This window comes from Heterodontus francisci, chromosome 6 (genome assembly GCF_036365525.1).
Source record: "Heterodontus francisci isolate sHetFra1 chromosome 6, sHetFra1.hap1, whole genome shotgun sequence".
NCBI lineage: Eukaryota > Metazoa > Chordata > Chondrichthyes > Heterodontiformes > Heterodontidae > Heterodontus > Heterodontus francisci.
The window spans coordinates 21,884,634-21,908,936 of NC_090376.1; the positions used below are offsets into that span (position 1 = coordinate 21,884,634).

Genomic DNA, 24,303 nt, shown 5'->3' on the forward strand with positions numbered 1-24,303 from the left:
TCTTCAGCTGCTTCATCAATGATCTTCAATCCTAAATTCAGAAGTGCTGATGATTGCACAATGTTCAGCACCATTTGCCACTCCTCCTGAAGCAGTCCGTGCAGAAATGCAGCAAGACCTGGACAATATCCAGGCTTGGGCTGGAAAGTGGCAAGTAACATTCACTTCACACAAGTGCCAGGCAATGACCATCTCCAACAAGAGAGAATCTAACCATCTCCCTTGACATTCAATGGCAATACCATTGATGAATCCCCCACTATCAACATCCTAGGGGATACCATTGACCAGAAACTGAACTGGAGTAGCCATATAAATACCATGGCTACAAGAGCAGGTCAGAGGCTAGGAATGTGGACAAAGCCTCACAATTTCTTGCCTGTGCACCAAATGAATGGGGAAGTTGGTAGCGTTCATAGTGAAGCTCAGTCTTGAAATTGCTTTAAACTCATCAACAGCCCAATGTTTACAAAGGGGCAGGGATCAAACTAACACCTCAAGCTGCTCGTTTGCCTGAAATAGCACTTAATTACAAAATGATTCAATGCAATTCCACGGGCAAAAATATTTTTCTTTGTAGCTGATAGTCTATGAAAAATAGATGACACTAGATGACAGCATGTAAAATCTAGCAGGTATACATTCATCTTTTAGATAGAAGTTTTCTTATTTCAATACATTAATAGCTGTCAATTAAACTGGTAGTTGCCAGCAATTTTCCTCACACCAACTTTGTGAAGCATGTACTGAATTGTAGTAATGATATTTTCCTACAAATGGGAAGGGTGACTAAACTAAACAATGTAAAGAGGATAGATGACTGCATAATTTACATTAGTTGACTATATGCTTTATACTAGGTCAGACGGCAAGCTCTATAATCTATCAAGGCTGAAAGCGAAGACAAGAACACATCGCGTCCTAATCAGAGAGCTCCTCTACGCTGATAATGCTACGCTAGTTGCTTACACGGAAAGTCAGCTACAAAGAACCATTGACTATCTCTCCCATGCCTGTAACTTGTTCTCCTTGACTATAAGCATCAATGGTCATGGGACAAGGTGTTGCATCTCTACTCCTGATCACACTAAATAACACCCACTGGAAGTAGTTAGCAAATTCTGCTACCTTGGATCCATGGTTACAAACAATCTGTCCCTTGATGCAGAGCTCGATACAGGCAGAGGGAAAGCCTCTACCACCTTTGGCTGACTTGTGAAACACACATGGGATAACACCAAACTGGCCCTTAGGACCATGCTGATGGTTTAGACCTGTGTTCTCAGTACCTTACTGTATGGCTGTCAAACATGGGTGACTTACAGCTACCAGGAAAAGCAGCTCAATAATTTCCATTTTCACTGCCTGCGGCACATTATGGGTATATCCTGGAGGACAAAATCATAAATGGGGCAGTCTGCTCAAAGGCAGAGCTCCCAAATGTGTTGGCACTAGTTAAATAGAGGCAGCTTCGGGGGATTGGACATGCCTACAGGATGGAAGATGGTCGCATACCCAAGGACCTCATCATGCAGGCCCCCACCTGCCAAGAATGAGGTACACATTATTTCGCCACATGAACATTAAAACTTAAAATTGCTGCTGGGAAGAAAAGAGGGCCTATCATAAAGAATTGCCAGGCCCCTCGCGGAAAGACCTTATTTGCATACTAGCAGACAGTGTTGGAACAAAGGAACTGGACACTGCTTCCCCAATACACAGAAGACCTGGCCAGACCAGTTCAGTCACATGACTAACTGGCAATTGGAGGTTTTGAATTTGAACTTGCCAAAGAATTTTAAAATTCAGAAAGCTGTTTGCTCCTGGACGGAGAACACCTCTCTCCTGTCTGCTCTCATCTCGCTCTCACCAGCTACAGAAACCATTGAAGATATATGAACCCCATGAGAGAAAAGTCTCCTACAGTGAACAAGGCTTAAGGAGAATACTGGGCACCAATGAAAAGCAAGAATTACCTACAAAAGGATGACAGTGAGCTCGAAGTACAGTAACAAGAAACTCTTCTGATATTGCCTCAAACCTCTCCATTTTATTTTTTCTCCGACTCTTTTCTGTGTCTATTTGTATGTGTGTATTGTGTATGCATGCGGGATGCGGCATGTATCCGTAGGCATTAACCGAATTAGAGTTTAAGTTTTAATAAATTTCACTTTTCTTCTTGAAACCTAACAAAGCCTGTTTATACTCATTTCTTTGCCTTAAAATTGGAAAGTGAACAAGGATTCACCAAGTGGGAGCTCAAAACACAGTGTGTTTAAAACAAAACCCTGTTACAATAAGACCAGGTGAAGGCAGTAAAAGACCCGTAGACACCTTGCTCACCTGTTCGTAACAACCTTCTGTATAGTGAGGTAGCCGGGGCCAGACAACCAGTGGGGCGCCCAAAGATCCTCTTCAAGCATGCTTGCAAGTGTGACATGAAGGCCCTAGACATCAACTGTCGCACCTGGGAGTCACTAGCTGGCAAAAGAGAAAAATGGCGACACATCCTGTGGACTGGTGTGCACTACCACGATGATCAGTTGCTACAGCAGCTTGGCAACAGGCGTCAATATCAAAAACAACAACGCACAGCATCACTTGGCAGCTTCATGTGCTGCACTTGTAGCCAAACCTGCCCCTCAAGGATTGGCCTACACAGCCATCAACAAAGGTGCACCAAGAGAAGACACCCCCACCTAAAAGGATTGTTTGCTGCGTGTCCATCATCTTTCGCAGATGGAAGAATGTCAACATGCTTTAGAGTCAACAATTTGATGATGCTGATTATTTGGTGCACATGGGACCAATGCCAGGAGAGAATTACTTTACTTCCTTCATTTACACCATTGCAAACTGTCCAACATGCATTAGAATATATCATTCTTCTTGTAAAACCTTATGATGCAGGAGAATTTATAAAGCATCTGTTAAAACCAACTGTTGTCAGTATGTTTTGATAAACACTTTTGGGTGCTCATTTGCACTTGGGTATTATATAATTGGCTGGCTGAAGTGCTTAGAGGAAAATTGGGTCAAAATGGAAACCCAGACAATTTTTCATCCATTTACGTTTATGCCCAAAAGAGGAAAATCTGTTCAACAAACATTCTCAAGAAAAAGGAAACAATCTGAAGGAGCAAAATCTCAAATATATCAGTATTTAAATTAACGACGAGCAAATGTCACGTATCAAATACTATTTAGTTACAAATTATTGATTAATTTTAGAAAACCTTCAAATTAGGAGGAAAACCTGCCTTTTAAAGATGCTTACCCCCACTTGTGGATTCTGGTACTTTCAATGATGTCTTCATTAATTTTCAAGACTTCTTACATTAATCAGATTATAGACTTGGTATGTTTTTGTGTTCATATCATGAATGGTCTTGTTCACAGTAACTGATTTCATGCACAAGCTATTGCTAACCTTTTTTTAAAAATTCATTCATGGGATGTGGGCGTCGCTGGCCAGGCCAGCATTTATTGCCCATCCCTAATTGCCCTAACTGAGTGGCTTGTTAGGCCATTTCAGAGGGCATGTGGCTCTAGAGTCAGATATAGGCCAGACCAGGTAAGGACAGCAGATTTCCTTCCCTAAAGGACATTAGTGAACCAGATGGGTTTTTACAACAATCGACAATGGTTTCATGGCCATCATTAGACTAGCTTTAATTCCAGATTTATTAATTGAATTCAAATTCCACCTTCTGCTGTGGTGGGATTTGAACACATGTCTCCAGAGCAATACCCTGGGTCTCTGGGTTACTAGTCCAGTGACAATATCACTACGCTACTGCCTCCCCTTCATTGGATGGCGACAAATTTCAAGCTATTTTGCCTGACTTAGAATTACATTGCACTGGATTTCATAGGGGCCTCGACATCGGGATCCGTGGCAGGGGTGGGGAGCATGAAGATTGCCCTTGATGAGGCCCGCCACCGACCTCGACACGAGCAGGTTCCGTCCCAAACTTGGTGGCGGCGGCGAGGCCCCGTGGTGGCCCACCCCCACCCCCGCCCGGATTTGAATATTCAAATGAATTAACTCACCTGCATTAATGACGTTCCCGTCACCTCCTGAAGTGCCGCCGCGATCTTCATTCTGTTGGCCGGCACTGCCATGCCTTCGAATCCCCATCGGGGGAAATGAGGCACAGCACCTGTGCGGAGGGGGGAGGAGGTAATTTTCTCAGTGCGGGAGGAGGGGAGTGGGGTAAACTCTTTGGTTTGGTGGGGGGCGGGATGGTGGGAAGGGGTTGAGTGTTGAAGTTATTAAAGGGAAAGTTCGCGGTCCGACTCAAAGCTTTTTTTGGGGGGGGGGGGGTGGGAATGGCCTATTAATGACTTGATTATTCCTTGGAGGTGTGTGTGTGTAAATTACATTTTAACACTTCTATCCCTTTAAAAATTAAAATTTCTTCTAAGGGCTTGAAGCCCTTTGAAAATGCCGCCGGTGCCGGCACAGTGGCGCCAGATGCCACTGCCAGGACCGGCTCGCCCACCCCCTCCACGTTATCGGGGGGGGAGGGGTGGGGGTGCAGTCCACCTTGGCCATGTTAATGAGTCGCAGTGTATAAGATCACGGCGGCTCCATGGGGTAAAATCCACGTGTGCGGGCCGCCATTTCTTACGGCCGCTGCCGTACTCAGCAGTGGCAATATAAAATCCCGCCCATTGAGTCCACAGCAGAGCAAGAAGCCATTTGGCCTAACTGGTCTATTTCTGTGTTTATGCTCCCCATGAGCCTACTTCCACCTTGCTTCTTCAAACCTTATCAGCTTTTCCTGCTATTCCCTTCACCCTCATGTGCTTACTTAGCTTCACCATAAATGCATCGATGCTATTCACCCCCACTACTTCTTGTGGTAGCAATTTCCACATTCTTAACACTCTTTGGGGAAAGATCTACCTAAGATATTTTAATGGAATTATATGAGGCGAGCGCAGAAATTGCCTATCAATGCAGCTTTGAGTGAAAAGAGGAAGCCTATTACTTCTGGTCATCAGTAGCCAATGGTCCACACGACAGGAATTTGACAAATAACAATTCATTTCATGTTCTGTGCCTTTTTCACCATTTACAGATTGTATAAGCAAATACTAATGAGAATTTTGTGAACAAAAGTCAGGACATTGAGGTCAAATCATTTGTTCTTCATTCTTTAAAAAGGCCACACAAAGGGAAACAATAGATCAAGTCAAAATGTTAACAAGTTAGGGGTGGCACAGTGGCACAGTGGTTAGCACCGCAGCCTCACAGCTCCAGCGACCCGGGTTCAATTCTGGGTACTGCCTGTGTGGAGTTTGCAAGTTCTCCCTGTGTCAGCGTGGGTATCCACCGGGTGCTCCGGTTTCCTCCCACAGCCAAAGACTTGCAGGTTGATAGGTAAATTGGCCATTGTAAATTGCCCCTAGTATAGGTTGCTGAGCACAGCGGGACTGGTGGTCTGAAGTGCATTTGTTTCAATGCGCGAAGTATAACAGGTAAGGCAGATGAACTTAGAGCTTGGATTAGTACTTGGAAATATGATGTTGTTGCTATTACAGAGACTTGGTTGAGGGAAGGGCAGGATTGGCAGCTAAATGTTCCAGGCTTTAGAAGCTTCAGACGGGCAAGAGGGGGATGTAAAAGGGGTGGGGGAGTTGCATTACTGGTTAAGGAGAATATCACAGCTGTACTGCGGGAGGACACCTCAGAGGGGTCATGCAGCGAGGCAATATGGGTGGATCTCAGGAATAGGAAGGGTGCAGTCACGATGTTGGGGGTTTACTACAGGCCTCCCAACAGCCAGTGGGAGGTAGAGGAGCAGATATGTAGACAGATTTTGGAAAGATGTAAAGGTAACAGGGTTGTAGTGGTGGGTGATTTTAACTTCCCCTATATTGACTGGGACTCACTTAGTGCTAGGGGCTTGGATGGGGCAGAATTTGTGAGAAGCATCCAAGAGGGCTTCTTGAAACAATATGTAGATAGTCCAACTAGGGATGGGGCCATTCTGGACCTGGTATTGGGGAATGAGCCCGGCCAGGTGGTCGAAGTTTCAGTGGGGGAGCATTTCGGGAGCAGTGACCGTAATTCCATAGGTTTTAAGGTACTTGTGGATCAGGATAAGAGTAGTCCTCGGGTGAAGGTGCTAAATTGGGGGAAGGCTAATTATAATAATATTAGGCAGGAACTGAAGAATTTAGATTGGGGGCGGCTGGTTGAGGGTAAATCAACATCTGACATGTGGGAGTCTTTCAAACGTCAGCTGATTAGAATCCAGGACCAGCATGTTCCTGTGAGGAAGAAAGACAAATTTGGCAAGTTTCGGGAAGCTTGGATAATGCGGGATATTGTGAGCCTAGTCAAAAAGAAAAAGGAAGCATTTGTAAGGGCTGGAAGGCTAGGAACAGATGAAGCACTTGAGGAATATAAAGACAATAGGAAGGAACTTAAGCAAGGAGTTAGGAGGGCTAAAAGGGGTCATGGAAAGTCATTGGCAAACAGGATTAAGGAAAATCCCAAGGCTTTTTATACATATAGAAAGAGCAAGAGGGTAACCAGGGAAAGGGTTGGCCCACTCAAGGACAGAGATGGGAATCTATGCGTGGAGCCAGAGGAAATGGGTGAGGTGCTAAATGAGTACTTTGCATCAGTATTCACCAAGGAGAAGGACTTGGTGGATGATGAGCCTAGGGAAGGGAGCGCAGATAGTCTCAGTCATCTCATTATCAAAAAGGAGGAGGTGTTGGGTGTCTTGCAAAGCATTAAGGTAGATAAGTCCCCAGGGCCTGATGGGATCTACCCTGGAATACTGAGGAAGGCAAGGGAAGAAATTGCTGGGGCCTTGACAGAAATCTTTGCATCCTCATTGGCTACAGGTGAGGTCCCAGAGGACTGGAGAATAGCCAATGTTGTTCCTTTGTTTAAGAAGGATGGCAAGGATAATCCAGGAAATTATAGGTCGGTGAGCCTTACGTCAGTGGTAGGGGAACTATTAGAGAGGATTCTTCGGGACAGGATTTACTCCTGTTTGGAAACAAACGAACTTATTAGCAAGAGACAGCATGGTTTTGTGAAGGGGAGGTCGTGTCTTACTAATTTGATTGAGTTTTTTGAGGAAGTGATGAAGATGATTGATGAGGGAAGGGCGGTGGATGTTGTCTATATGGACTTTAGTAAAGCCTTTGACAAGGTCCCACATGGCAGACTGGTGCAAAAGGTGAAGTCACACGGGATCAGAGGTGAGCTGGCAAGATGGATACAGAACTGGCTCGGTCACAGAAGACAGAGGGTAACAGTGGATGGGTGTTTTTCTGAATGGAGGGATGTGACTAGTGGTGCTCCGCAGGGATCAGTGCTGGGACCTTTGCTGTTTGTAGTATGTATAAATGATTTGGAGGAAAATGTAGCTGGTCTGATTAGTAAGTTTGCGGACGACACAAAGGTTGGTGGAGTTGTGGATAATGATGAGGATTGTCAGAGGATACAGCAGGATATAGATCGGTTGGAGACTTGGGCGGAGAAATGGCAGATGGAGTTTAATCCGGACAAATGTGAGGTAATGCATTTTGGAAGGTCTAATGCAGGTGGGAGGTATACAGTAAATGGCAGAACCCTTAGGAGTATTGACAGGCAGAGAGATCTGGGCGTACAGGTCCACAGGTCACTGAAAGTGGCAACGCAGGTGGATAAGGTAGTCAAGAAGGCATTCGGCATGCTTGCCTTCATCTGTCGGGGTACAGAGTATAAAAATTGGCAAGTCATGTTGCAGCTGTACAGAACCTTAGTTAGGCCACACTTAGAATATTGCGTGCAATTCTGGTCGCCACACTACCAGAAGGACGTGGAGGCTTTGGAGAGGGTACAGAGGAGGTATACCAGGATGTTGCCTGGTCTGAAGGGCATTAGCTCTGAGGAGAGGTTGGAAAAACTCGGATTGTTTTCACTGGAACGACAGAGATGGAGGGGCGACATGATAGAGGTTTACAAAGTAATGAGCGGCATGAACAGAGTGGATAGTCAGAAGCTTTTTCCCAGGGTGGAAGAGTCAGTTACTAGGGGACATAGGTTTAAGGTGCGAGGGGCAAAGTTTAGAGGGGATGTGCGAGGCAAGTTTTTTACACAGAGGGTGGTGAGTGCCTGGAACTTGCTGCCAGGGGAGGTGGTGGAAGCAGATACGATAGCGACGTTTAAGAGACATCTTGACAAACATATGAATAGGAAGGGGATAGAGGGATATGGGCCCCGGAAGTGCAGAAGGTGTTAGTTTCGGCAGGCATCAAGATCAGCGCAGGCTTGGAGGGCCGAATGGCCTGTTCCTGTGCTGTACTGTTCTTTGTTCTTGTCCTTTTCGGTGATAGGGGAATATAGGGAAGGTGGGGATGTGGTAGGAATGTTGGATTAGTATAAATGGGTGGTTGATGGTCAGCACAGACTCGGTGGGCCGAAGGGCCTGTTTCAGTGCTGTATCTCTAAATAAAACTAAATAAATAATAAAAATAAAGTTCGGTCCTCCTTAAGGCAAACACGTTGAAAATATTATTTCACTTTTACTTAGTTACTTATATTCTTTATGTAAAGCACCAGTGAAGGACCAAGAGCCATAATACAAGCCACCACCAAGTTTGAGAAGATTGCAAAAGACGTGTTAGCTTCATTTAATTTAGTCTGCCTAGAGTCATATTCACTAAAAACATAGGGAAAGATGACCAGAAAGGATCATTCAGCCCATTGAAACTCCTCTTTGTAGCAATTCTCCCATTTTATTGTCCAACTGGATTATGATCATCCCGAATATCTTTTCTTCTCCTACTCACTCCCATAACCGGTAGATTATTCCAAATGACAACTTTGGAGTAATCCCTTTTGCGACTATGGTTTACAAACACTTTATACCCATGTATAAGACTTCCTCGTTCATCGCATTAATGGAAAAGTTAATTGAGTTAAGAAGCTCATCTTAATATATGGCTGAAATTTCATTTAATTTTATTGCTTCTGGTCCTATTTTCTTGGCTTAACTGCAAGTAATATTTGGTTTACCTTATATATAATCAATTGTCTAAGTCACATACTTTTTTTTATTATGTGGTGACCAAAAATAAAATGCAGTAGTTTAAGTGTGATCTAAACAAAGCATTGCAAGACCCAACAAATCCTTTGAAGAATTATGTCTTCTTATTCTTGGTTTCTAATCCAGCATTTTATTTGCTTTACTCATTGCTTCTCACTTGGTCCAGGTATTGAAAGTGAGGAGTCCACCATCACTCTCAGATCTTTTTCTACATATTCTTCCGCAAATTCAACCCCATTCATCATGCACTTTGTTACGACCGAGGTGGAAGGAGTGCACTGTTTTTTCTAGTTCCACTTCTCCGTAGGTCACAACATATATTTAAATGTTTACCCAGATATTGATACAGTCAAGCATAGACTCTATTTTTATCCCAGAATAAAATACATCAACCAGGTTTCTTTAATAAACAACAAAATTATCAGTTTATTCTAAAACAAGACGTAACCAGTAACAAAGCAAAGCACTAACACACAGATTGAAAGATCCCTTTTACCTTACCCCCTCTCTCTCACACACACACACACAGGTTAACTGAAAAATAAGATTTTGGGTTGAAACTTATGGTGCCGCTGTAATTGGCAGCGGACGTAAAAATTGGCGGTCCGCAAGTCACGAAGCTGCCCGATGTTAAGTGCAGTGGCTCATTTAAATGGCTAGGGCCGACCACCCACCCTGATGACGTTGAAGGGACGGGCTGTCTGTCCTTGGCAATGGTGTCAGCAGCCTTTGCACAGGCGCTGATGCCATTTTTAAAGGGCTTTGAGCCCTAACATTTAATTTAACATTTAACATTTAACCCCCCCCAATAACGATGCAATGCTTTACTTGCCCTCTCCCCCTCAAAACACCTCCCCGCCCACCTGACCTTCCCCCCGCCCCCCCCCCACCAAAGTTCATTAACTATGTAATGTAACCCTTCACACCATCCCCGACACCAATCAAATGAGTTTGACCCCGCTCCCCGCCGCTCCCACCTCCGGCACTGGAAAATTTACCTGCTCCCCCCTCCCACCAGTGTTCTGCCTCGGATCCCTGGACGAGGATCTGAAGGCCGGCCACCGGCACCAATATCGCTCCGGGATGGATGGCGGGAGCGCGAAGGTCATTAATTCAAATATTACATTAATTTACATATTGAAATTGGGCTCCTGTCGCCGAGCAATTGGGGTGGGGGAGGGGCGGGGGAGGGCTGCCAAGAGGTCTCGCTGCTGCCTGAAATACAGGGCCAGGCATTTCCAGTGTCAAGATCCGTGGGCGGGCCTCACCTGGAGGCATTTTCCGGCACCTCCTCGCCATGACACCTGACATCTGGTGGTCAGTAAAATTCAGCCCTTTCTCTTTAGAGCTCTGTTACAAAAAAAGACAAAAATGAATACTTTGGCCAAATACTTGCTAATTTTTGAAGAAAAAAATAGAAGCTATGGAAAGATGTCAGTTGTCCCTTTTTGGTTTGGTGTTCCAAATACACAAAGACAGCTGTGACTGGGATCTTTCTAGAATAGTTCTTTTCAGGCGACTTTGAAGATCATTTTGGCAGGCTTTCCAGGAAAAATGCGGCATCAGGGTTTCTGTCAGGCTTTTCAGTTTCTCTATTTCTTACACTTGATTCTCAGGAAGTTCTCGAAGACATAGAAGAGGGTGAGCTGATGGTGACTGTTCCCGTGGCTGGTTTTCTCCAACTGCCTTCAAAACAGTTCACACTCCAACACACTGTCCAAAGCGAAACCAAAAACAATATCTTAAGAGTCAAACCTCCTGACCCCTATAAATCTTGACCTGTCACTTCGCTATAAACATCTCCCCCAAGTCAAAAAGCCCCTGCTGGGTATTTATCTGAAGACAAGCGACTTCCAGTAAATGCTGTTTTCAAACAAGACCTCTCAATGTCCTTTCAATGACCCCAGTGAAAAAACATTCATGGACTCCTTTTCAGTTTTCCCAAATAAAACAATGTCCATAATTCTAAAATACAGGAGTACTCAAAAAATACTTAACAAAAATATAGAAGCACCATAAAAACTTATAATTCCTATTTTTTCAACTTATATGCAACATTTTAGGTTTAGTTTAAAAATAACATTAACTTCGACTAAATGAACACAAAAATTAGAAACCTGACATCGTGACATGACACATTTAGCATCTTCAATGCCCCCTTCACAACAGGTTGATTTATTTTAATTCACTTTAATTTGTTTCTATAACCCTCTCCGGGGCCACTTCAGACCAAATGTTCAGCATGCTTGTGAGTTTAGTGTGTGACTCTGGTTTTATAAGCATCACTGCAAGCCACATAGTTTTAAGCAAATATTTAGACTTTACAGCTGCCGTACAGAGAGGTTTCCTGCACTTGCTCAGTCTTGACCTTAATGGCTCAAATGAGGCAGGGAGCTCACTATGACATGAACTCATTTCCTAGCATTTTGGGATACTTAACTTTTAGCCTGCCAAAAACCTGAAAATCCATTTCTAATACACAGCAGATCACAATGTTTGGCAGGCTAAAAGTAAGCTCTTTAATGGTTTTTAAATAAGGTTTGCACAATTGAAATGCTTCAATGAGTGTAGCAGTCAGGTGTAGCATTTGGATCTTGAGTCAGGTTCAAAAACGCAGACTGCAGCAAATTTATTGGCTCTGTCTCTTAGTACTACAAGCTCTCGAGGAAATGATATCAGAATGCAGATTGATGGGAATATGAGAATACAGCTGGGAAATTCCCAAGTTATGCTTGCTATGAGAATAGTTTTTTTAAAAAAAAGTAATCTCCTTTTTCCCTTTTATTAAATTTCCCTTCCTGAGCATTTACCATGATCAAAATTGTGGACAGGTGACCTGAACTTCTGTCAAGTTCACTCCTCAGCTAATGGCTTGGACTGGGCAATAATACCTTGTTATATAGTTTGCCTGCCCTCCCTGAATCTCAGTGTCTCCCTATTATTGGAATGACAATACTTGGGAAATAACTGTTTGAAAAACTAACTTATATATAATTACAGAGAATGTCAGCACAGAAACAAACATTTGGTCCAACTGGTCTGTCCCATTTTTTATCCTTCACATTAACCTCCTCCCAACCTACTTCATCTCATCCTTTTAGTATAAGCCTCTATTCTGTACTCACTGTGCATTATCTAGCTTCCACTTAAATGCATCTAAGCTATTATTCTCAACTACTCCTGCAGAGCAAGTTCCATATTCTAACTATTCTCTGCATAAAGAAGTTTCTCATGAATTCCTTGTTAGATTTATTAGTAGCTACCTTATAATGATGTCTAATTTTATCAACAAAGGTGCAGCAAGAGAAGACAACTTAAATGGATTCTTTGCTGCATGTCCATCATCTTTCGTAGATGGAAGGATACCAACCAACCAGTTTTATCTATAACTGCAGATGTAAACCAACACCATTTTATTGAAACCCAGCTGAAGGATGTGGTTCAAAGTGCTGGAAAGTCTTGATGCTCTTATGGCTTCTGTTCTTACTTTCCCAGTTTAGTTTCAAGTAATATTCCATGTTACCTTATCCATCTCATTTACTATCATATACTTCAATCAGGGCCTTCTAAAATGCTTCCTTTCTAGATGTCAAGCTTGAACATCTCAAACATATCCTGAGAGGATGAAAATAACAATGTAAGAACAGTGATGGACAACAGGACATCATTTGGGCCTATACAGTCCATCAATCTTGTACCTTAAATATGTTCCAGGAATTCAGACCCAGGAGAAAAATCATATTAATTATTTAAAAAAATGTTAATATGGGAATAAAAGTTGTTTTGACTGACATCCAATCAGCTTTTCAGTTGGCATGGGGAAGTGATATAAGGATGGACAAGTTGGGTGACCAATGGTTGGAATGTGGGGTAGGGCAGTTAAAAGCAGGAGTTCATATAATGAAACCTCCATATGATGCAACCAAAGTTAGCAACCCTACCCTTAATTATATTGAATTCCCCCTCTGCATTTTGAAGATGAAATAAATGAAGAAGTGGTGGCTAGGTGGAACCAATATTATAGCAGAAAGGGTAAGTATTAGGAAAGAGTAGCTTAGAACAGAAACAAGCAGGAGAGAAAACACGTTGAATGCGGCATTTGGAGTTTAGTGTGAATAAAATAGATGAGTTAAAAGTTGGTAAAACAAAGGGAAACAAGAAAGGCTCTGATGGAGATAGCATGATGTTGAAGGTTGAAGGTGAAAGACAGAAACCTATCGGAGGACAAGCTTTTCTTTTCCCCTGTTCAAGCATGGGAACAAGACTCTCCTCAGTTATAGGATTCAAGTTTAATGCATTGTTTCTATTAGTCATTTTTTCTTAGTTACATGGCAACTTTTCAAAACACTTTGGGAGGTGAAATTGGTGCTCAGCATTACCTCAAAATGGCCAAAAGTGAATCGGCAGGCCCACTTACACCCTGCCCAATATCCTTATCCATTTCGCCTGTTTTGTGTTATGGCCAGCGACCAATTTCACTCTCAGTATTCCATTGGTTTGGATATCAGTAGCAGCAGATTCACAGGGGGGGAATTTTATGCTCTCCCCCAGGTTGGATTTGGAGGTAGGGAGAGCATATTCCTGTCTCCACCCAAATTAAGTCTGGGACGGCAGGGCCTGTGAACAGCCTTCCAGTCCCGCTGCCAAATTGAGGTCCTTAAGTCGGCAATTAATGCCCAATTAAGGGCCTCATCCTGCCACTGCCGGAATTAGCCGAGCGGCGGGCAGGCCTTTCGCCGCACAGGGAGCACGGCAAGCAAGCCACACAGTGCCTGAACAAGGGACCCAGCATTGGGAAGTGGGGGGGGGGGTCTACTGAAAGCCATCCCCCCTACCCTTCCTGCTGACACCCCTACACCCCGCTCCCCTGTGAACTCCCACCCCGCGAAACCCCTCCCGCTGAGACTTACCTGTACATTGGGTCCAGGGTCTCGGGTGATTGGCTGGCAGCTCTCAGCAGGCGGGCAATATGCTGCTGGGATCTTTGATCCTGGGGAAGGCCTGCTGCTGTCCACTTAAGTGCCTAATTACCTACTTGGCACTTGATCCAAAAGGCCTTTCCCAGAGGAGGTAACGCAGGTCTCTTGCCGACATTTTTGCCGATGGTCAGGATGCCTGTTGCCTGGATGTAATCCTGGCCATTGTGTTAGCAATTTTACTCCAGTGCAACCCACTCAACTGTAGCAACTTCCTCCTCTAAGGTGTGAAATTAGGAGAAGGATTTTGTGTTTTGGGTCTTGGGTCATGACCCCGACCTTGGGGTCAAATGTGGGCCCTAACCACACACCTGGCCAATTAGTGGCTAGATGACATGCTAGCTGTCCAATTAAGGATGACGGATGGGCTCTCGGAGTTGGAGGGCCAACAGGAGACCCTCCAGCTTGGAAGGAGCTGCAACCTTGCATTTCAAGAAAGACAGAGAGAGAGGGCACCTTCATCTTAAGGTGCCTTCTCAGCAACCTTTAAAACTTTTAAATCAAAAAATGGCCATGGATACCAGGCCACCATTGTGAAGGGGAAACCCCTGAAGCCACAGCTGTAACCAAGTAGGCGAGGAGGGCCTCAAAGCCTGCCTGGAGTGCTGGCCCCTGGTCAGCTGGCAGGAGGCCACCTCCAGGCAGCTGGCGGCTTCCCAATGCCATGGGGGGGCCTTCAGGGGGACTGGAAAATTCCATTAGGCCTCTGATAATTAGCCTTATTGACCATTAACTTACCTGAATTAGTTAGTCGCCACTTGTGGGTGGGTAGTCCTTCCACCCTCCCAATCCAGCCTCCAGGAAAATACTCCATGGGTGGGGGAGGGGGTGGAGTGTTGGTGCTGGCAAACTGGCTCGCCGGCAGGTAGCAAAAATCTTCACACCCACTCACCTCTGTACTTGCCCCCATATGGGGCCAAATATTCGTCCCTAGGTCTGCCCTAATAATCTTACAAGCTACACATTTAAACAACCAGGCTGAGGTCCAGAATCAAAGTACAATTCTGTCAAGCTTGTTGACTATAATGAAGAGGTCTATCAATTCAAAAGTCTGTTGGCCAGTGGCACACAACTTCTTTGACCTCATGAGCCAGAATATACATCCTGCCTGACAGACCAAGCACCAACCATACAACGTACAACCATACAAAATGTAAACATATGGACCTAGTTTTTTGGGCACCAGTTGGCTTCCTCAGCCTCCAATATGGCAAGCAGGGGGTGCATACTTATTAGGAGCCAGAGGGATGCTGCCTATCATATTGGTAAAGGCTAAAAAATTCCCTGTGCAGTGCCAATGCCTGAAACAGGCATTAGGCCCCTTTCTTATGAATGTAAGAGGTCCAACGCCTGTTTGAGAACTGCACTGCAAGACTGGTTTGCCCTGAGGTGCTGGCATCAACACCAGCTATATTCAGAAAAAGTAGGCCTACATGCAGCCTAGCAGAGATGGTGCTTATAGGAACCACTTATTAGTCCACAACCAAGGAGATAAATTTTGAAAATATACTTGCCTGAATATGGAGCTGGGAGGCACAAAAGCGGCAATTGTGTGCCAGACTCTGTTCCTGATGTGAAATGCTGGTATATGGGAGCAGGTATCAGAGTTATAATTCAGATCAGCCACAATTGAATTGAATGCAGTATAGGTGCAAAGGATTGAATTACCTACTCTTGTTCCTATGAATCAATTTTGTAATCAATGCCCCCCCCCGTCTAATGAGGCTTGAGGTCATGCCAACATCACCCCTCATATGCCAACACTTTGCACCCTCTGTAGAGAGCCTTGTCTGCTGGAACCACATATTGGAAACTTCTGGGAACAATTTTACAAAAAGAATGTTCGGAAATATGTGCACAATGCACTTCTGCATCTCCAAATATGGGCTCCCAGTGGACAAGTGTCCCTAGCAAAAATGTGAAACCAGAATATGAGCCCTTAATGGAGCCACAGCAATGTAAAAACGGGAAAAGTTAAACTGATAGAGAAACAAAAGATTCTCATGTTATTATTAAGATTAGCACCACAGGCCAGATGCAACATCTTCCCAACCTACTGGGAATACTGATGACCCAGCTCTTTTGAACATTCATCATGGGCAGGATAGAAGAATTAAGTGAGCCTGCTTCGGCCTACAGATATTTTGCTGTGTAGCATGCCTGAAGGGATGGCCTAGTTTTTCCTCAGTAAAATGTACAATGCCATTAATATTCTTGGCAATCTTGAAACAAAGGAAAATTTATAATGTGATTACTTGTAATGAACATTTTTACACACGCTCTTAAATTACTGACTGTGTGTGGGCAATTATTGTATTAACAGATGTTTCTAAATATTGAGCTAGCAAGTTTACCTTAAGGTTTTTTCAACTACCCTTTGATTTATCACTAAGAAGCATAGGTACAGCAGAGAAGAGGCCATTTAGCCCATCATGCCGGTGCTGGTTGTTTGAAAGAGCTATCCAATTAGTCCTACATGCTTTTTGCCCATAGCGCAACAAATTTTTCCTTTTCAAATATTTATCCAAGTCCCTTTTGAACGTTTTATTGAATCCTCCGCCATTACATTTTCAGGCAGGGCATTCCAGATCATAGTAACTTGCTACATTTTTTTTTCCTTATGTTGCTTCTGGTTCTTTTGCCAATTAATGAAGAATCAATTTAGAAAGTACTTGGGAATTAGAATTAGAATTAGAATATTACAGCGCAGTACAGGCCCTTCGGCCCTCGATGTTGCGCCGATCATCTGACCTACACTATTCCATTTACATCCATATGTCTATCCAATGACCACTTAAATGCCCTTAAAGTTGGCGAGTCTACTACTGTTGCAGGCAGGGCGTTCCACGCCCCTACTACTCTCTGCGTAAAGAAACTACCTCTGACATCTGTCCTATATCTTTCACCCCTCAACTTAAAGCTATGTCCCCTCGTGTTTGCCATCCTCATCCGAGGAAAAAGACTCTCACTATCCACCCTATCTAACCCTCTGATTATCTTGTATGTCTCTATTAAGTCACCTCTCCTCCTCCTTCTTTCTAACGAAAACAACCCCAAGTCCCTCAGCCTTTCCTCGTAAGACCTTCCTTCCATACCAGGCAACATCCTAGTAAACCTCCTCTGCACCCTTTCCAAAGCTTCGACATCCTTCCTATAATGCGGTGACCAGAATTGCACGCAATACTCCAGGTGCGGCCTCACCAGAGTTTTGTACAGCTGCATCATGACCCCATGGCTCCGAAACTCGATCCCCCTACTAATAAAGGCTAACACACCATATGCCTTCTTAACAGCCCTATTAACCTGGGTAGCAACTTTCAGGGATTTATGTACCTGGATACCAAGATCTCTCTGCTCATCTACACTACCAAGAATCTTCCCATTAGCCCAGTACTCTGCATTGCTGTTACTCCTTCTAAAGTGAATCACCTCACACTTCTCCGCATTAAACTCCATTTGCCATCTCTCAGCCCAGCTCTGCAGCCTATCTATGTCCCTCTGTACCCCACAACACCCTTCGACACTATCCACAACTCCACCGACCTTCGTGTCATCCGCAAATTTACTAACCCACCCTTCTACACCCTCATCCAGGTCGTTTATAAAAATGACAAACAGCAGTGGCCCCAAAACAGAACCTTGCGGTACACCACTAGTAACTAAACTCCAGGATGAACATTTGCCATCAACCACCACCCTCTGTCTTCTTTCAGCTAGCCAATTTCTGATCCAAAGCTCTAAATCACCTTCAACCCCATACTTCCGTATTTTCTGCAATAGCCGACCGTGGGGAACCTTATCAAACGCCTTACTGAAATCCATATACACCACATCCACGGCTTTACCCTCATCCACCTGTTTGGTCACCTTCTCGAAAAACTCAATAAGGTTTGTGAGGCACGACCTACCTTTCACAAAACCGTGCTGACTATCGCAAATGAACTTATTCTTTTCAAGATGATTATAAATCCTGTCTCTTATAACCTTTTCCAACATTTTACCCACAACCGAAGTAAGGCTCACAGGTCTATAATTACCAGGGCTGTCTCTACTCCCCTTCTTGAACAAGGGGACAACATTTGCTATCCTCCAGTCCTCCGGCACTACTCCTGTCGACAATGACGACTTAAAGATCAACAACAACGGCTCTGCAATCTCCTCCCTGGCTTCCCAGAGAATCCTAGGATAAATCCCATCTGGCCCAGGGGACTTATCTATTTTCACTCTTTCCAAAATTGCTAACACCTCCTCCTTGTGAATCTCAATCCCATCTAGCCTAGTAGGCTGTATCTCAGTAATCTCCTCGGCAACATTTTCTTTTTCTACTGTAAATACTGACGAAAAATATTCATTTAACGCTTCCCCTATCTCCTCTGATTCCGCACGCAACTTCCCACTACTATCCTTGATTGGCCCTGTTCTAACTCTTATCATTCGTTTATTCCTGATATACCTATAGAAAGCCTTAGGGTTTTCTTTGATCCTATCCGCCAATGACTTCTCGTGTCCTCTCCTTGCTCTTCTTAGCCCTCCCTTTAGATCCTTCCTGGCTAGCTTGTAACTCTCAAGCGCCCTAACTGAGCCTTCACGTCTCATCCTAACATAAGCCACCCTCTTCCTCTTGAGAAGCGCTTCAACTTCTTGAGTAAACCACGGCTCCCTCGCTCGACAACTTCCTCCCTGCCTGACAGGTACATACTTATCAAGGACACGCATTAGCTGCTCCTTGAATAAGCTCCACATTTCGTTTGTGCCCATCCCCTGCAGTTTCCTTCCCCATCCTACACATCCTAAATCTTGCCTAATCGCGTCATAATTTCCTTTCCCCCAGCTATAATTCTTGCCCTGCGGTATATACCTGTCCCTGCCCATCGCTAAGGTAAACCTAACCGAATTGTGATCACTATCGCCAAAGTGCTCACCTACATCTAAATCGAACACCTGGCCGGGTTCATTACCCAGTACCAAATCCAATGTGGCATCGCCCCTGGTTGGCCTGTCCACATACTGTGTCAGAAAACCCTCCTGCACACACTGGACAAAAACAGACCCATCTAAAGTACTCGAACTATAGTATTTCCAGTCAATATTTGGAAAGTTAAAGTCCCCCATAACCACTACCCTGTTACTCTCGCTCCTGTCGAGAATCATCTTCGCTATCCTTTCCTCTACATCTCTGGAACTATTTGGAGGTCTATAGAAAACTCCCAACAGGGTGACCTCTCCTCTCCTGTTTCTAACCTCGGCCCATACTACCTCAGTAGACGAGTCCTCAAACGTCCTTTCTGCCGCTGTAATACTTTCCTTGATTAACAATGCCACACCCCCCCCTCTTTTACCCTCTTCTCTGTTCTTTCTGAAACATCTAAATCCCGGAACCTGCAACATCCATTCCTGCCCCTGCTCTACCCATGTCTCTGAAATGGCCACAACATCAGGATCCCAGGTACCAACCCATGCTGCAAGCTCACCCACCTTATTCCGGATGCTCCTGGCGTTGAAGTAGACACACTTTAAACCAAGCTCTTGCGTCCCTGTAACCTTATCCCCTACCTCACTACTCTCAACAGCCTGTACACTGGAACTACAATTTAGGTTCCCATTCCCCTGCTGATTTAGTTTAAACCCCCCCGAAGAGCACTAACAAATCTCCCCCCCAGGATATTGGTACCCCTCTGGTTCAAGTGAAGACCATCCTGTTTGTAGAGGTCCCACCTACCCCAGAAAGAGCCCCAATTATCCAGGAAACCAAAACCCTCCCTCCTACACCATCCCTGCAGCCACGTGTTCAACTCCTCTCTCTCCCTATTCCTCTCTTCGCTAGCACGTGGCACAGGCAACAACCCAGAGATAACAACTCTGGTTGTTCTCGCTCTAAGCTTCCACCCTAGCTCCCTGAATTTCTGCCTTAAATCCCCATCTCTCTTCCTACCTATGTCGTTGGTGCCTATGTGGACCACGACTTGGGGGTGCTCCCCCTCCCCCTTAAGGATCCCAAAAACACGATCGGAGACATCACGTACCCTGGCACCTGGGAGGCAACACACCAACCGTGAGTCTCTCTCGTTCCCACAGAACCTCCTATCTGTTCCCCTAACTATGGAGTCCCCAATGACTAATGCTCTGCTCCTCTTCCCTTTTCCCTTCTGAGCAACAGGGACAGACTCTGTGCCAGAGACCTGCACCCCATTGCTTACCCCTGGTAAGTCGTCCCCCCCAACAGTATCCAAAACGGTATACCTGTTGTTGAGGGAAACGGCCACAGGGGATCCCTGCACTGCCTGCTGGTTCCCTTTCCTTCCCCTGACGGTAACCCATCTACCTACTTCTTTTACCTGAGGTGTGACTGCCTCCCTATAACTCCTGTCAATAATCCCCTCCGCCTCCCGAATGATCCGAAGTTCATCCAGCTCCAGCTCCAGTTCCCTAACGCGGTCTGCGAGGAGCTGGAGTTGGGTGCACTTCCCGCAGATGCAGTCAGCAGGGACACTCTTGGCGACCCCTACCTCCCACATTCTGCAGGAGGAACATACAACTGCCTTTACCTCCATTCCCACTATTCTAGATTCCCAATAAATCTACTGAAAAACCAAACGAAAAATGTGATAGAACTTACCCAGTGCTGTCCTGGCTGGAGTTGCATCTTTCTTAATCCAGAATGATACCCAAGATAGGACGACGGTCAATATGCACGGTATGTAGGTCTGAATCGTGAAATATCCCATTCTTCTACTTAAATCGAAGTACAGAGTCATGACGACATATTCCCCTGATTAAGAGAAAAAGACTGTTAATGCCATTTTCAATTGCCGTTAAGCTAAAATCAATGATCCTGTGGTCCCAGCAAGGGAACCACACAGGCTCTTGGCATTCTGGTCCGCTTTCTCTGACCCACACTTCTTTCACGTGTGACTCCCACCCGCTTACATTGCAGGATCAGCATAACTACCCCCATTGCCTTCTACATAATTCAATGTGATCTAGATGCAACATGAGTACAATTCCAAAGGCTGTCCAAGGAATGAATATGCTTTTTTGGTGCACAGGTATCTGCAAACATTTGTCACTGTCATTTTAAACCAAACAGCAGGACTGTAGATATTGTGGACTTGCTGCCAAAATAAAAGCAAAAAAAAAAAGAACTGAGAGCTTATTCATATGAGGAGAAATTGAACAGACTTAGACTATTTTTACTTGGAAACAGGCCGAGGGGATACCTAATAGAGGTCTTTAAGATTATGAAATGATTTGATAGGATAGATGTAGTGGGCATGTTTCCAGTTGTCGGGAAGACTAAAACTAGGGGCCATAATTATAAAATAGTTAATTACAAATCCATGATTTAAAGGGAAACTTCTTTACCAGAGAGTGGTGAGAAAGTGGAACTCATCATCACAAAGAGTAGTTGAGGCAAATAGCATAGATGTATTGAAGGTGAAGATAAACATGAGGGAGAAAGGAATAGATGGCTAGGCTTATAGTATTAGATGAAGAGGTGTGGGAGAAGGCACATGCGGAGCATAAACACCAGAGTGGATTAGTTGGTCAAATGGCCTGTTTCTGTACTGGAAATACTATGTAAAAAATTAATAAGAACTCAGAAATATTGGCTGGAATTTTATGCCACCCCAACGAGCCGGGGGTGATGAGGGGGTGGCGTAAAATGGAGCAGGAGACTCCAGGACCCCTTCCTGACCCGCTCCTGCCTCCGCTCCACTTTACGTAGGGGAGCAGGGGGCTAAAAACAGGCCGCCGCTCCAGGCCAATCAAGGCCCTTAAGTGGCCAATCAACGGCCACTTAAGGGCCTTCGCCTGCCTCCACGCGGATTTTATGACGGGCAAGCGGGTGTCCTGGAGCCAGGAAAAGCTGGCCGGGGAAAGCTGGCAGCCTCTCAGCGCCCCAGGGGTTGGGCCTTGACAATTGGGCACAGGGTGCCTGATTGAGAGCCGCACCCACTTCCCCAACCACCCCCAGGACCCAACAAGCTCCCCCTTCCCCCCAAACAACCACCCTTGCCTCGCCGGGGCCTGACTGATTACTCCCGGCGAGGCAACTCAAACTTACCTGTACTCCTGGCTCCATGTCCTTGGCTGGGCTGCAGTCCCAGCAGTGGCCACTGCTCCCGGTGGCGCTGCTGGGACTAAGAGGTGCTGGCTCACTGATTGGCTCACAGCTCAATGAGGCGGGACATTCTGCCTCAAGTGGGTGGAAGTCCCGCCTCGGAACAATTAAAACCTGGGGACCCGTAAAATGCGGGACGGATCCCTAGGCTAGGTGGAAGCGGGTTCGCCACCCACTTTTATGTCGGTGGCCAGCTTCCGTCCGCCCAACGTAAAATCCAGCCCATTGGGTGGAATTTTCTGCACTTAGTCCCTGCCGGAACAGTAGGCCCATTAGCAGGTTGGGAGCCCAATTCACTAATTGGCGGGCTTTGCCATGGCTCTTAATGACTTAGATGAGGGAACTAAATGTAATATCTCCAAATTTGCAGATGACACAAAACTGGGTGGGAGGGTGAGTTGTGAGGAGGATGTAGAGAGACTTCAGGGTGATTTGGACAAGTTGAGTGAGTGGACTAATGCATGGCAGATGCAGTATAATGTGGATAAATGTAAGGTTCTCCACTTTGGTAGCAAAAACAGGAAGGCAGATTATTGTCTGAACGGCCATAAACTGAAAGAGGGGAATATGCAGTGAGACCTGGGTGTTCTCGTACACCAGTCGCTGAAGGTAAGCATGCAGGTGCAACACGCGGTAAAAAAGGCAAATGGTATGTTGGCCTTCATAGCGAGAGGATTTGAGTACAGGAGCAGGGATGTCTTGCTACAATTATACAGGGCCTTGGTGAGGTTCAGTTTTGGTCTCCTTATCTGAGGAGGGGTGTTCTTGCTATAGATGGAGTGCAGCGTAGGTTTACCAAATTGATCCTGGGATGGCAGGACTGACGTATGAGGAGTGATTGAGTCGGTTAGGATTATATTGCTGGAGTTCAGAAGAGTGAGGGGGGATCTCATAGAAACCTATAAAATTCTAACAGGACTTGACAGGGTAGACGCAGGAAGGATGTTCCCGATGGTGGGGGAGTCCAGAACCAGGGGTCATAGTCTAAGGATACGGGATAAACCTTTCAGGACTGAGAAGAAATTTCTTCACCCAGAGAGTGGCGAGCCTGTGGAATTCACTACCACAGAAAGCAGCTGAGGCCAAAACATTGTATGTTTTCAAGAAGGAGTTAGATATTGGGTCTAAAGGGACCAAAGGGTATGGGGTGAAAGTGGGAACAGGTTACTGAGTTGGATGATCAGCCATGATCATGATGAATGGCGGAGCAGGCTCAAACGGCCGAATGGCCTACTCCTGCTCCTATTTTCTATGTTTCCCGAACCATGGCATTAGCATCCCGCCTCTGGGTTCCCTGACCAATCACGGAGGGCAGGTGGGATGACATGCTGGATCTGTCAAAGGCAGATGGCATGGGTTAGAATGACATGACATGGGTTAGGATGACTTAACTGCACTTGGATTTTTGAGGCTGTAGCAACCATCGGAACAGACAGGAGACCTGGGAAGGCTGGGTCTCCTCTCACTATTCTCTGGAGGTCCTGCTGCGGGATCTGAGGTTCTGCAGTGAGATGAGCCCTTCCAAGAACAGGAGGAAGAGGACAGTCTCTCCAACCAAGCAGGCGTGGATGGAAGTGGCCAAGGAAGTGAGCAGAAGTTTGGCCCCTCCTGCCTGTGATAGTGCACTGAGAGGATCCAAGATCACAGGAGGGCAGGGTGGGTGAGTTGCATAACACTTTCAGGTGCTAAGCCCCACACAGTGACTTGCCCAGCATTCTCCTGTACAGCAATCCTCAGGACAACACACCTTGCAGCTGCACTCATTCCTCTCTTTCCAGGCACCTCACATCCCCATCTGAGCAATGAATGCTCACACTCCCTCTCAATCTATTGCCCTCTCATACCCATGCCTCACAGACGCGTCCAAAGATTTTCTCCTTTCCTTCTCTCTGTTCATGATGGCTTGTACACTCATATCTCTCTGTTTTCTCTCCTTGCAGGAGAAGACAGAACACAACCTGGCGAGAGGGGCAGAGCGTGGGTAGGGGTGTGGGGGTGGGAGTGGCCTTCCAGTGACAGGCAGCTTATCAGCCACTGGCGATGCATTCCCACCTGCTCCACTGAGGAGGTGGTCTTGTTCCAGGAACTGCAGTGAGAGCCTGAGCCTCCTGAAGCATTGGCACTTAGAAATGTTGAGAGAGCT

At 45.4% G+C, this 24,303-nt stretch overlaps 1 protein-coding gene across 2 annotated transcripts in view; it reads right to left on the reverse strand.

Moving 5' to 3' along the window:
- Positions 1-24,303, reverse strand: part of LOC137371179 (gamma-aminobutyric acid receptor subunit gamma-3) — a 636,105-nt gene that overhangs the window by 63,366 nt on the left and 548,436 nt on the right. For both annotated transcript variants that reach the window (XM_068033271.1, XM_068033270.1), the window contains exon 7: positions 20,655-20,807. In XM_068033271.1, the coding sequence (XP_067889372.1) occupies positions 20,655-20,807 (153 nt within the window). The remainder of the gene's footprint in view (positions 1-20,654; positions 20,808-24,303) is intronic.